Source organism: Arachis duranensis, chromosome 2, assembly GCF_000817695.3.
Source record: "Arachis duranensis cultivar V14167 chromosome 2, aradu.V14167.gnm2.J7QH, whole genome shotgun sequence".
Lineage (NCBI taxonomy): Eukaryota > Viridiplantae > Streptophyta > Magnoliopsida > Fabales > Fabaceae > Arachis > Arachis duranensis.
In genome coordinates, this window is record NC_029773.3 from 32092785 (window position 1) to 32107472 (window position 14688).

The following is a 14688-nucleotide window of genomic DNA, read 5'->3' on the forward strand; positions in this document are numbered from 1 at the left end:
CATATATGCATTCCTTAAATCATTTGCATGAATTTGGCTAGAATTAACATGTTCCTTGATATCATCATGCATGGAAACAAAACTCATAAAAGGACTTGTTTATTTAGAGAAAATGAGTGAATTTAAGCTAAAACTAACTAAACTAACTAACTAATAAAGCAAATATGCACTTGCATCACTTAACAGAGAGGAACTTCTTTCAAGAGAACTATCATCCGTAGTTGTGTAGTCACTTGTTCAATGCAAATAATCAGAGCTAATTCACTTCTTTATCAAAATTCTTGCTTTAAGACTAGCTAGATTTATTAGACTCCTTTTTCACAACTTGGCATATAATCCTCAACTAATTTTTTTCTTTTCTTTTCAGTTTCCTTTGCTTCAATTGAGCTAAAAATCTTGTCTTAAGGCGGCTCTTTAGCATAAGCTTTCAATCAACAATCCCAAACCAGTTAGTTTAAGTTGTTAAGTGTTGAAACACTCTTAAAGATTTACTAGCTCAAGCCTCTCTCCTTAACACATTCAATCACAGGCATATAACTTTAAGGTTTTATTTGGATAGTGGTATCCAGCACCTCTTTGGGTTGCTAAATGTTCTGTTATGGAGCTACTTTTGAATGGGGTTTTCAATCGATAATCCCGAGTTAGTTAACTCAAGTTAGCGGGTGATGAAGCACCCCTCGGATTTACTAGCCCAAGTATATCTCCTAACATCAATCACCACAGACACATATCCAAATTTGGTCATTGATGCCTAGCTTTTCCTTTTGTGTTTTCTCCTTTTTTTTTTCTCTTTTCTCTTCTTTTATTTTTTTTTGTTAAGGACTTTTGTGCTTTAAATTTCTTAAGCCTTGTAACCTTCAACCAACTAGTCTTGTATAAGCAAGCATCCTCTTAATTTCTAGAGCCCTGATTCATTTACAAAGAAGGCATATATACTAGCACTTTCTATAGGACAACTTCATTCTTTCTAAGCTAAATTTCTCTTTGTTCTTGTTCAAATTACATCTTTTATTCAATTATCAAACAAAAGGACTTAGGACAAACATACATTCCATACATGATGTAAATATGAAAATGCATAATGTAAACATGAAAATGCATAAAAGAGAAATCCTAGAAGGTATATCATGTTTCAGACACACATCTTTTTTATTTATTGAAATACATAAAGGAAACTTTACCACCTTTAAGCTTTGGGTTCCTTTCCTTTGCTAGATTCTCCTTGCTTTCCTTTGCCTTTTGGGTCCTCCCTTCTCTTGCTTCTTATTTCTCCTTGTTGTTTTGTTGTTGATCCTTCCTCTACTTTTCTCCATATCCCTGAGCTCACCATCCTATCTTTTAGCCTTTCAATGTTGAACTTCACCCTTGAGGTTTCCTGTTCTTCTAATACCTTGTGTGCTTCATTGAATGTTTGGATTTTTGGGTTGAGCACTGGGAGTGTTCCACAAATGTAGCTGAGTTTTTCTTGAGTGCACATATCATACTCAATTCTATCTGTGTGTCTAGCCTCTTTAAACATTCTGTTTTCATTGAATTCCCTGTAAAGCATATCTTCTCTATTATCCATCTTGTGAAAAAGCTCCCTTTGTTGAGCTTGCTCTTTCCTCAACTGAGCCTGCTCCTTTATTACTTTATTCATGGATCTTTCATATTCAGCAGTTGAGTTGTTGATGGCTTCATACATCTTGGTATATTGCTCTTGTTGTAGTTCCATCATGTGCGTTTGATATTCCCTCTGCTGATCCATCCATTGAGCTTGGGCTCCTCTTTGTCGATCCATCAATTGCCAAAGATCTCTTTGTTGTTGAGCTTGCTCATTTTGGCTTCTTTGAATTTGTGAGTATTGCCCAGAGATTCCTTCTAACGCGGCTTGGAGTTGGTTCATGCCCAATGCAGCTGGTTCTTCTCTATCTTCTTGTTGTTCTCCTTCTCCTTGCTCCTCTCCTTCTTCTTGCTCCTCCTCTTGCCTTGCTTCTTTCCTCCTCTTTCTTCTTGCTAAAGGCTGCCTCTCTAATTGGATTGTGGTGACATACTCCATTAATTTCTTGGTGATGGGTTTCCCAGTGGAGACTATGTCTGTGGAATCAAATTCTTTAAGTGGTACTCCAGCTTCTTCACATAAACGCAAGATAGTGCTAGGATATCCTAGCCAGCTGTCTTTTTGAACATCTTCGGCTATGTTAATGATGTTCTTGGCTATGGTTTCTCCCACATCTATCTTCCCTCCTTTCATTATACAGTGAATCATTATAGCTCTGTTCAATGTCACCTCTGAGTTGTTTGAGGTGGAGATTAATGATCTTCTCACTATGTCATGCCATCCTTTTGCTTGAGGTATGAGATCACCCCTTCTGAGTTTGAGTGGTTGTTTGTGTGAGTCCAACACCCAGTCCATGCCTACTTTGCATAAATCACTTAGAACGTCCACACACCTTGGGTCATATTTGACCCTCTCCTCATAGCTAGGTTGCTTAAACCGTTTTGGTTTGGTTTTTAGCACTCTATTGATGGTGTCTGGGCTAACGGGGACTACCACCCCTCGTACATAACTCAAGTATGGTTCTTCCTCATCATCTTTCATTATGACATTGGCATAAAACTCATGGATGAGAAGCATACTTACAACTTGGGGTTGGTCACAGAGAAGCTCCCATCCCCTTTTCCTAATCACTTTGTGTATGTCTGGGTATTCTTCATCTTTTAGCTTGAAAAGCACCTCCGGAACAATATCTCTGCTCATCATCCAATTAAAGATGTGTTCATGGTTTTCAGATTTGAACCTTCTTTCATCAAATGTGGGTTGCTCTTGCATGGGTTGCTTATATTTATTCTTCCTAGCTCGTGATGATGAGGCCATTGAATTGTGATGGCCGAATCTTTCCAACACCAAACTTGAAGCAATGCTTGTCCTCAAGCATACAAGAAGTGTAGATGAGTGAGGCTTAGAATGATAGGCTTATAAGGTAAGAAATGAAGGCTTGAAAGTGATTGAAAAGGAGTTGTGGAATGGAGATGGTACGGGTGGTCTAAAGGCCAAAGTTTGTGAAACAAGTATGAATAACAAGAGGAGTATTTTCGGATGAGTTAGTGAAGTATAGTGGTGGTCTATATATAGAAGTGAGAATGAAGTGAGGTGTTGTTGGGGGGTTCAACCTCACTTTGCATGGTGGAAGCATTGTTTTAATGGTTTGGTTGTGTCATAGGAAGTATGAACCTTCTAGCTAATGCATGTTAAGTTATTCTTCCCAAAGCACAAACTCCAAGGCACATGTGACTTCCTTTTTCTTCTATGTGCATCCGTGAACTCCTCTCCCAAGATTCTTCATCACTTCTTTCTTTCACTTCCCTGCAACAAAATTTAAAACTTTGAGATTCTTGAAATGTCTTGACTTGTGCTATCTAACTTTTAATGAAATCCTAATGCAACATTAATTAAAATGACAAGGATTAAATCTAAGGGTTGCTTTTATATGCCCAAAAATAACTATATTTTTTCTAGCATTTTGTGCATGTGTGGACACCAAACTTAGTTTGTGACTAAGTGTTGCAAAGAAAATTTTGTATTTGCTTCAAGGTTGGCCACACCAAGCCTAGTGCCCTGCATACACTACACGCTATTTTATCTTTATTTTCTTAGATGTATATGGTTGATAAACCCCATTTGTAGGGTTTATCTTGTATTGATTTTAGGGGATTTTATCACCTTTTACCCATATTTATTCAATGAAATAGCATGATTTTGTATATTCTCCTTTAATTGTGCTTAAGAGTGAAAACATGCTTTTTAGGTCTTAAAATAGATAAATGTAATTTACCTTGATTCCATTAGATGCCTTGATATGTTTGTTAAGTGATTTCAGATTTAGGAGGCAAAGATTGGATTAAGGGAATGAAGAAAAAGCATGTAAAGTTGGAGAACTCATGAAGAAATGATGGAACCAAAAAGCTATCAAGCCTGACCTCTTCGCACTTAATTGACCATAACTTGAGCTACAGAGGACCAAATGATGCGGTTCCAGTTGGGTTGGAAAGCTAACATCCGGGGCTTCGAAACGATATAAGATTTTTCATAGTTGCATCGCGCATAGGGGCGCGCACGTGCATGGTATGCGGACGCACCGATGGTGGCACATGACCCACTTAATGCAACACGTGGCCAGCGATTTTAGAAGCCTTGTGGGCCCAATCCAACTCATTTCTGATGCTATTTAAGCCAAGGATTGAAGAGGAATCAACATACTTTTAATCATTAGTCATAGTTTAGTTTTAGAAGTAGTTAGAGTTAGAGAGAGAAGCTCTCTCTTCTTTCTAGAATTAGGATTAGGAATTAGGGTTAGATTAGGATCTCATAGTTCTAGGTTTAATTCAAGTCTCCTTCTACTTCTACCTTCGATTGATGATTGCTACACTTTGGTTCTTCTTTCTATCCCTATCCTCTTGTTGTAATTTCTCTTATTTTGTTTCTAGGTTTTGTAATTGAGATACTCTTATTCTCTTTGTTTTCTTTTAATAATGCAATTTGAGGTAGTTCATGATAATTGTGATTTCCTTGATTGTTGTTGTTAATTCTTTGTATTCAATTGTAGTTAGAATTCATTCTTGTTGTGATTTACTATACTTTTCTTTTGTGCTTTCCAAGTGTTTGATTAAATGCTTGGAAGAATGTTAGACTAGAATTTTATGTTCTTGGCTTGAGAAGGTAACTTAGGATTTCTTGAGTCACTAGTGTCCAATTGATTGATAGTTGCTAGCCATTAACTCTAGCCTTCATTAATCCAATTAGTGGAAAGCTAAGATTTATGGACTAGGATTGATATAACTCACTTGACTTTCCTTTGATAATTGATTTAAGGATGACTAAGTGGGATTAATCCTTACAACTACCATACTTGTGGCTAGTGATAATGATGAAGACCCTTGACAACCAAACCTTGCCAAGACCATTTTGTTAATAAATTTTTCTTACCATTTACTATTCATATTTCTCATCCAAAATCCCAAAATAACAAGTCCATAACCAATAACAAGAACACTACCCTGCAAGTCCTTTGAGAGACGACCCGAGGTTTAAATACTTCAGTTTATAGATTTTAGGGGTTTGTACTTGTGACAAACAAATTTTTGTATGAAAGAATTATTGTTGGTTTAGAGACTATACTTTACAACGAGATTTCATTAGTGAAATTCTAAACCGTCAAAAATCCAATCATCAAAATGGCGCCGTTGCCGGGGAGTTACAATGGTGTTATGTTATTGGTTATTGTACATATGTGAATATTGTGAATAGGTTTATCTTTTGTTTGTTTCTTAATTTTTGTTAGTTTTATTTTGTTCTCTTACTATGAATTCTCACTTTGGCTTTGAGTTTGGTTCTAATTGTGTTGTAGGAAATGTGGACTTTAATGACAACATGTACCATGGATGGAACCATCAAAGATGGGAGGAGCCTCAAGGAATTGATCACTCCTATTGGCAACAACCTCCGGACACTAATAGGTATAATCACCATCCTAATGCATGTCAATTCAATGGCTATGGTGATTCCTTTTATGATAATCAACCACCATCATATGCCTATGAATCTCATCCTCAACATGGACCTCAACCATACTCACAAGCCTTTCCACATCAAGCACCTTCCTATGATCCTTATCCACCATATGACCAATCATCCATGCCATATTCTTATGACCATTATGAGCAAGAACCTTTAGAACCACCACAACCCTATCAAGATTACTCCCAAAAACCACCTCAATACTCACCATCTCCACAATTTTATCAAGAGGAACCACCTTCCTACCATGAATTCTCTCTCCAAAATAATGAACCTTCCTACTCACCCCAAGCCCCAATAGACGATCCTCTCACTTTGTTACTTCAAGGACAAGAAGCCATGAAGCGGGATACATTTGAGTTTATGACCAATTTGACTAAGGTAGTACACGCTGTAGCCTACCAATGTTTGAACACTCAAGGTACTTCCGTAGCCACATGTGAAAAACCTAAAGAAGAGCAAAGCATGAAGGAGAAATTGGAAAATTCGGTGAAGAAGGAGGAGTCAAATTTTGTGTTGGAACAATTGGAGAAGCCTATGATCATTGAAGAGAAGGAAGAGTTGGTTGAAGATTTAGGAGATGTTGAAAGTCCATGGGAATGTAGCATCATGGAGAACTCTTCCAAGAAGCTTGATATTGATGTTGAAGAGGGTGCGCAACCTCCAAGGCATGTCATAGTTGAAGACTTGGAAGAGGCTTATCAAGAGATGGATTCAATCATGGATGAATTTTTCTCTACAACGGAATCCTATCCCATTGGACATGGAGTTGAAATAATAGAAGAGTGTGCACAACCTCCCGTACCCTTGGTGAGCAATGAGAAAGAGAACTACCAAGAGGAAAACGTTGGCATGGTGTATATCGAAATTGAAGAATATGAAGAGGTTGATCAAGAAATGGATTCATTCATCAATGAATTCCTATCCAAAATTGAATCACCTCCTATTAGGCAAGAAATCAAGGTTCTTGAAGACAACACCAAGCCAAGTGATAAAAGGGAAAAGGTTGAAATTAACAAAGCTCATAAAGAGGTGGAAATACACAAAGAAGAGCACAAGAAAGTAGACCTTGCATTGTCTAAGTGTGGGGAGGTCTCGCTTCCCAAGTCACCATCCAACACAACATTCAAGTGGATAAAACTCTTATCCCTAAGCTTTACTCTCTCACTTGAATATGGTTTGATTGAAACGGATGGACAACTTAAAGCTCTTTGTGGACTTAAAGGAAAAAGAGAATTGTATATTGGTTGGAAATTTGGTATAAAGCTCACTAAGGTCAAAGCTTTAAGGTATAGGGATTATGATGGGACAAGAACCACTTTGTATGGGTCTAGAAGGAAGAATGGGTGGACTAAAGAGGATTCTATGTGTCGATCGCCCTTATGTCAACCACCCGTACGGGAAAATCATGAAACTCAACTCATGGATGGGTGTGAAAATAAGATATGGGATCCCGGTTCGCTAAGTGAAGCCCAACTATGGGGACTCATATCTTGGGTAGAACTTTGCCCAAGCTTGATGAAGATGGTTGGAAATTCTGTCAACCAATTGAGAAGCAAAGATCCTTGGAGATTCAAGGATGAGTACAAACATAAGCCACCATGACAATAAGCTCCTCAAAATGTCCAACTTAAGGACTTAAACTAAAAGTGCTAGGTGGGAGACACCCCACCATGGTAAACTCTTTCCATTCTCTTTTAGTTTTGTTTAATAAATGATTTGAGTTGCCATTGTAGGTAGATTTTCATTTCATATTGATTTGTTTGTAAAGATTGGATTGTTAGTATGTTGTATTCACTAGTAGTAGATGAATAAATCCTAAAATCAAATTGCATTTTTGTGAATTGTATGATATTTGATTGAATAAAGAAGAGTGTAGGCATTATAGGGAGCTCTTGGGCATTTTTTCTGCTTTTTTGGCAAAAAAAAAAACGGGCATCGGCGCGCTAGCACGCTGTGCGCGCGTGCGCGGATTGCACTTCTGCAACTTCTACTACAAAAACCAAAGAGTTGTGCGCGCCTTGTGCTAGCATTGTGCTGGGAGCACAATCTCATCCACGCGTAAGCACGCTGTGCGCGCGCCCGCGGATTGTCCCTGCTGCATCCACGCGTAAGCGCGCTGTGCGCGTGCGCGCGGATTTGCACCCTGCTTTTCTCCTTCCTCCTTTCTCCTTCTTTCCTCTTCTCTCTTCTTTCTCTCTAGTTTTTTCTTTTTCTTCTTCCTCTCTTAGAAAATTTTTTTTCTCTTTTCCTCTATTTTCTTTTATTGCATTTGCTTATTTTCATTCATTGCATTTTAATTTTGTTTTTTTCTACCTTGTTCTCATTTTATTTTCTAAGTTTTCCATTTTAATAATGGTGTTGAACTTTCCTACTCAATTGTTGAGACTTTCTTACATTACTTTGGTGCTTCTTGACTTGTTTGATATTGTTGGGTGATGAAACTTTTAAATCAATGCTTCATCTTGTATGACTCTTGTGTCTTTGTACATTGATATGACCTCATATTGTCTTTCATGACCCACTTCTTCTCATTTGAACTTGATGCTCAATACACTCTTCATGTTTTAACTTTACTCTTGCATCGAGCTTAATGATATGCCGTAGCTTACATTGTTTTGTCACTCACATGCTTAGCTAACATGTAGTAAGGAATCATACTTTTATTTGGCATTAGCCCCCGCCTATGTTCTAATTGCCTTGATATCTTTGTTATAGGCTTAATTATTCTTTCTTTCTTTCCTTTTGGGTTGGCCACCAATACGGAAGGAAAGGAAAGTTTCTAAATGGGGCAACAAACAAGTCATCCGCACAACCTTTTGAAGGAGCTCATCAATTGTAGCAACCCGTCCACCTTGCTCTCCTTTGCGTGCACCGAGGACGGTGCAATCTTCAAGTTTGGGGAGGTCGTCGACCGATCTCCATGGGTAACAATTTCCTTTTCAACACCAATGTTAGTTAGTTGTTGCATTTGCATGATAATAGGTTGCATGTTAGTTAGAATTTGTACATATTTTACTACCTTCTTCTTATTAGGACTACTTGGTTAGAGTGATGATTTCTTTCCCAAGAAACCGTTTTAGGACAACCTACCAATTTGAACAATTTTTGTTAAACTTGCTTGAAAGAATTTATTTTGGAACATGGTTTTTGAGCTAAGAACACAAGCTTGTGAGATTCGAGCCTAATGGTGTGGTTACATCTTATAACCACTTATTTTTCCTTCATGTGTGCATTATTCTCTTCCTATGATTGTAATCTTTGATTTGTTTGATTCTTTATGTCCATTATTTTGTGTATTCATGCATTTATATGATTGAGGCCATCATTTCATTTAGCTTACTTACCCAAAAAGCCTTACCTTTTATCATCCATTGTTAGCCAATTTGAACCTACGCTTAACCCGCTTTGTTCTTAATTTAGCACATTACAAGCCTTAAAGCAGAAAACAATAAAAGTCCTTCTTTGGATATTTGATTAGCTTAGGATAGTGTGTGTGAGTATCATTCAAGTGTGGGAACCTTGGGACATTGGGTGAATAAAAGGGTAGTTTTGTATATTAGTGTAAATATTGGGAATTGGGTACATACTCATGTATTGATCAAATGTAAAACCTTATGCATTGATGCTCTTGTATATAAAAAAATGAGAAAAAGAAAAAAAACAATATGAAAAAGAAAAAAATATAGAAAAAGAAAGAAAAAGAAAAAAAAGAAAGAAATACAAAGGGGACAAAATGCCCCAAAGTGAAGTCCAATAAGAGTCAATGCATAAGTATTGTGAAATGAAAAAGAAAATGCATGAGTATGTGAAAAAGTGAGAATTATGGCTAGTTAGGTTAGCTTTTAATTGTATTAGGTCATTATATAGGTTAGGTGGGAAAGTCTAGGTTAATCAAAGATTCAAATATTTAGTCCACTTAACCATATACAATCCTACCTTGACCCTAGCCCCATTACAACCAAAGAATAAGACCTCATGATAATTGTATGCATGCATGAAATAATTGTTGATTGTTAGATGAAAAACAAATTTTGAAAAGCATGATTAGAGGAGAATTGAGAGAATTGACCCTACACACTTGAGCGACTAGAGTGCAAACACTTTCGGTGAGGGTTTGATGCTCGACTCCTTGATTCCTGGCTTTCATTAGTGCCCTTCTTGCAAGTTTACTTGAACTTCAATTTTTATACTAAAATTGGTAGGATTCATGAATCGTCATATGACCTTAGCCCTACCCATTTATACATGCTCTTGGAGGATTGATTTATTTTTAACCAAGTAGGTAGAATCATTTTACATCTAGTTGCATTCATATAGTTTAGGTTGCATACAGTTTATTTACATTGAATAAATGTTGATGCCCTTTGCTTTCTCTTGGCTTAAGCATGAGGACATGCTTGGTTTAAGTGCGGGGAGGTTGATAAACCCCATTTGTAGGGTTTATCTTGTATTGATTTTAGGGGATTTTATCACCTTTTACCCACATTTATTCAATGAAATAGCATGGTTTTGTAATCTCTCCCGTGTTTGTGCTTAAGTGTAAAAACATGCTTTTTAAGCCTTATTTTGATGAATTCTAATTCCTCTTTGATTCCATAAGATGCCTTGACGTGTTTGCTAGTAATTCCAGGATTGAAATAGGCTAGGCATGGATCAAAGGGAGCAAGGAAGGAAGCATACAAGTGGAGAGAAGCATGAAAAGTCAAAGAAGTGAAATCAGCCAAGCACGCGCACGCGCACAAGGCGCTCGCGCGCACGTTGCGGAATCGGCCAAGGGTGCGCACGCGTACCGTGCGCGCACGCGTCGCAGTCGGCACATGACTTCATTAAAGCAACACGTGCCTGGCGATTTGGAAGGGTTTCTGAACCCATTTTGGCGCCAATTGCTGAAAGAAGGGAATAAAAGGATCAAGGATTGAAGGGGGAAGAAATCTTGGAATCATTTTTAGCATCATGAGGATTAGAATTAGTTAGTTTTAGAGAGAAAAGCTCTCACTTGTCTCTAGAATTAGGATTAGGTTTAGGTTAATCTCTCTTCTTAGATCTAGGTTTAATTCATGCTTTGATTCACTTTTCCTTTATCAAGTCTTAATCTTCTCTTCTTCCTCTTTCTAGTTATGTACTTTAATAATTGTAGTTCTTCACTTTGTTTTGATAGATTGTTGTTCCTTTGTTTTCTTTCAATAATGCAATTTGAGGTAATTCATGATAATTGTGATTTCCTTGAATGTTGTTGTTAATTCTTTGCAATAATTGTTGTTAGATTCTATTCTTGTTCTCAATTTACTATGCTTTTCTTTTGTGTCTTCCAAGTGTTTGATGGAATGCTTGGTTGGATTTTAGTGTAGGTTTTGTCCCTCTTGGCCTAAGTAGAGCAATTAGTGACTCTTGAGTTATCTAATTCCCTTGTTGATTGACAATTAGAAGTTGCTAATTGAATTGAATGCCTCTAAAGCTAGTCTTTCCTTTAGGAGTTGATTAGGACTTGAGGAATCAAATTGATTCATCCACTTGACTTTCCTCCATGGTTAGAGGTTAACTAAGTGGGAGTAATGGACAATTTGTCATCGCAATTGAGGAGGATAATTAGGATAGGACTTCTAGTTCTCATATCTTGCCAAGAGCTTTGTTAGTTGTTAGTTTATTTTCTTTGCCATTTCTATTTCTTGTCTAAAATCTCAAAAAAACCCCAAAATAACTCATAACCAATAACAAGACACTTTATTGTAATTCCTAGGGAGAACGACCCGAGGTTTGAATACTTCGGTTTATAAATTTTAGGGGTTTGTACTAGTGACAAAGAGGAAGTGTCATAACTACAATAATAATAGCCACCACCACATAATTTCTTAATGATAAGTTGTTTATGTTTTGTATTCTTAAAACTTGCTATTATATTGTCAAATAATATGATTATCACTTTTGAGTGTGCCTGCATCTTATTTTGAAGAGATGATTTTCTAAAGGAGTTCTGGTCAAGAAGACCTAGAATTTAAGAATGAAGTGTTGTTACTGGCTAAGCTTGAACATCGAAATATAGTTAGCCTACTTGGTTTTTGTTTGGAAGGAAGAGAAAGGTTACTCGTCTATGAATTTGTATCCAATAAAAGTCTTGATTACTTTATATTTGGTAGGTTTAAATACCTCTATTTTGTTCATTTTGGTTTCAAATTAAGTTTAATGAGATCATTTTAAATTTCATGTGCTTTGAATATATACATGTGTAGATCCCAGCAAGAGAGCAAATTTGGATTGGGAAAGCTGCCACAGAATCATTGGAGGTATTGCTCGAGGCCTTGTCTACCTTCATGAGGATTCTCGATTGCGTATTATTCATCGTGATCTCAAGCAGCAAATATTCTTTTAGATGAAAAGATGAATTCTAAGATATCAGATTTTGGTACTGCAAACTATATGCTACAAGTCAAACTCACTCTAATACAAATAGAATTGTTGGAACTTGGTAAGTATATATTAAAATCTACTTAGTTTTCCTTTATATTAATATCATTAAGCTTACTAATTGACACTATGTTACCTATCTTGTTATGTAGTGGATATATGGCACCTGAATATCAATTTTATGGACTATTTTCAATCAAGTCGGATGTGTATAGTTTTGGTGTATTAGTTCTTGAGATTGTAAGTGGCAAGAAAAGTAGTGGCAATTATCAGAGTGAGAATCCAGAGACTCTCATGAACTTTGTAAGTCATAACTGTTTTCTCATTATGCCTTTCTTAAATATTTGTACCTTAAGAGTTACCACACAGACCTAATAGCAAGGGCTCGGAAGATTAATTGTTAGCACAAATTAATAAAAGGATACTAATATGAGAAAATTCTTGCAGGCATAGAGGAATTGGAAGGATGGGACAATTTCAAACATTGTAGATACCACATTAAGAAATAGTTCACAAAATGAAATAATGAGATTCATTCACATTGCTTTACTATGTGTTCAAGCAAATGAAGCTGATAGACCAACATGGCTACAGTTTTACTCATGCTTAATAATCATTCAGTCACACTCGTAGTACCTTCAGAACCTGCATTTTTGCTGAATACAGGATCAAACACATCGACAAAAGGACCAGCACAAGAATCAGTCAATGAAGCCTCAATTACTGATCCATATCCTCGCTAGTTTCAAAATACTACGTTTAAAAATTGAAATACATTTTCCTTTAATTTTAGAAAATGTCATGTCAACTACGCTATATAGTATATAGGTGCTATATTTGGGTTAATATACTACTTTATCAGACAAAGCTAAAAAATACATAAGGGAAATCACCCCATTCATGAAATTTATTGGTGACTATCTAAGTTTGCAACTTCATACCTATTTGAAACTACTACACTATTCATTTTGTTATCAATTGCTGAATTTAATTTTGATATCAGTGTAAAACAATTTTATACTTACATCCAATTATATAACCCGATATCAGTAAAAATAATACTTTTCACATTAACGTTGTAAATGATCATTCAAAAAAACAAAAAATGAACAACTGCGTAAAACGTTTACACTGTCAATGCATCAAAATTAAACTCATCACTTGCTATAACTTGTAGTAGAAACACGACTGTTTTGAAAATTAACAGGTTGCATAAATTAACATATTTCATGGAAAATGGCTCTAAAAGTTAAAAACACTGAAATTTAGCAAGAGCATATCTGCCATTAAGGGCATAAATACATGCATAGCTCATTGAGGAGTTACCACTAAATTAACTTAGATATGGAGGCTGCTATTGTTTGATCTCAAACGTAAGCCAAAATCAAACAATAATATATTCCTACCCTAGATGTAAAAGATGCATTTTGATTCTTGCTGATATCATCTTAGTAAGTACATACAACAATATACGCCAACTCATACATCTAGTTCTCATAACCCCTTACCAGTTACAACACACCATCGAGTTCAGGAGAGCTCAACTATCCTTGCTCATTTTTTGGAATTATGATTTCCCTTTCGTTTTTCATCATCAAGAGATGAAGGCTTTCTACCATCATTTCCAGCATTACCACTTCTGATTCCATCATCCTCGTTATCATCTTCAGCACTACTTTCATCTGAATCTGTCTCTGTGTCTTTGCCATCAGCGGCCAATGAAATCGCAACCTGACAACTGGAAATTGCTAATTCAGCAGTAGCCACAGCCTCAGGCGTATTAAGATCCGCAACACCTAGCATCAAATCCTTAAAAAGAAAAAGATTGAGCAAAAAAACCAATGCAATAATCAACTATTTGCAGGTCAGTAGCACAAATCATACATAGAAGATATGACACAGATTGAACAATGAATTACCATTTCAATAACTTTGGATTCATTTCCAGTGAGCTCTTCAATATTGTTACTCTCAGGATGATCCTACAAATTTTCAAAACAAAGCAACAAGAAAATAAATAGGAGAGCAAAGGGAGAAAATGGTTGTGAAACAATAAAAATATGGCTTCAATCAGAACTCTAATTTGAACCTTTGCATCAAGTTCCAGCCGCTTATTTGCTTCTGACATCACTCCTAAGAAATCTTTAACCTTCCCTAAAACTGCATCAATACAAAATTAAAAAAAAGGTCATGTTAGGTTAAAAATATTGCAGCTCAATTTTGTGATTCCATCTTAGGGCTATGCTCTACTCAAAGTACTAGTTCAATTATTACAACTATAATATTCACTTGTACTAAGTATTAACTAGGTAGTTTCATTTGAACACCAAAGTCTACAGTGAAATATTTTGAAAAAGAAAATCATTATCATGTATATTGATGAGCGGATAATTTGTATACTTTTTGGCATTGTTTTTAGTATGTTTTTGGTATGATATAGTTAGTTTTTAGTATATTTTTATTAGTTTTTAGTTAAAATTCTCTTTTCTGGATACTATGAGTTTGTGTGTTTTTCTGTGATTTCAGGTATTTTCTGGCTGAAATTGAGGGACCTGAGCAAAAATCTGATTTAGAGACCAAAAAGGACTGCAGATGCTGTTGGATTCTGACCTCCCTGCACTCGAAGTGGATTTTCTGGAGCTACAGAAGCCCAATTGGCGCGCTCTCAACGGCGTTGGAAAGTAGACATCCTGGGCTTTCCAGCAATATATGATAGTCCATACTTT

The 14688-nt window shown here is 36.3% G+C and overlaps 1 protein-coding gene and 1 pseudogene across 1 annotated transcript; both read right to left on the reverse strand.

Moving 5' to 3' along the window:
- Nucleotides 1-1186: 1186 nt before the first annotated feature.
- LOC127744925 (uncharacterized) lies at nucleotides 1187-2857 on the reverse strand. Its single transcript, XM_052257801.1, has one exon. It carries the CDS (start codon nucleotides 2855-2857, stop codon nucleotides 1187-1189), a length of 1671 nt encoding a protein of 556 aa, XP_052113761.1.
- A 10535-nt stretch (nucleotides 2858-13392) lies between these two features.
- The window catches only part of LOC110277203 (uncharacterized), a 23921-nt pseudogene continuing 22625 nt past the window's right edge, over nucleotides 13393-14688 (reverse strand).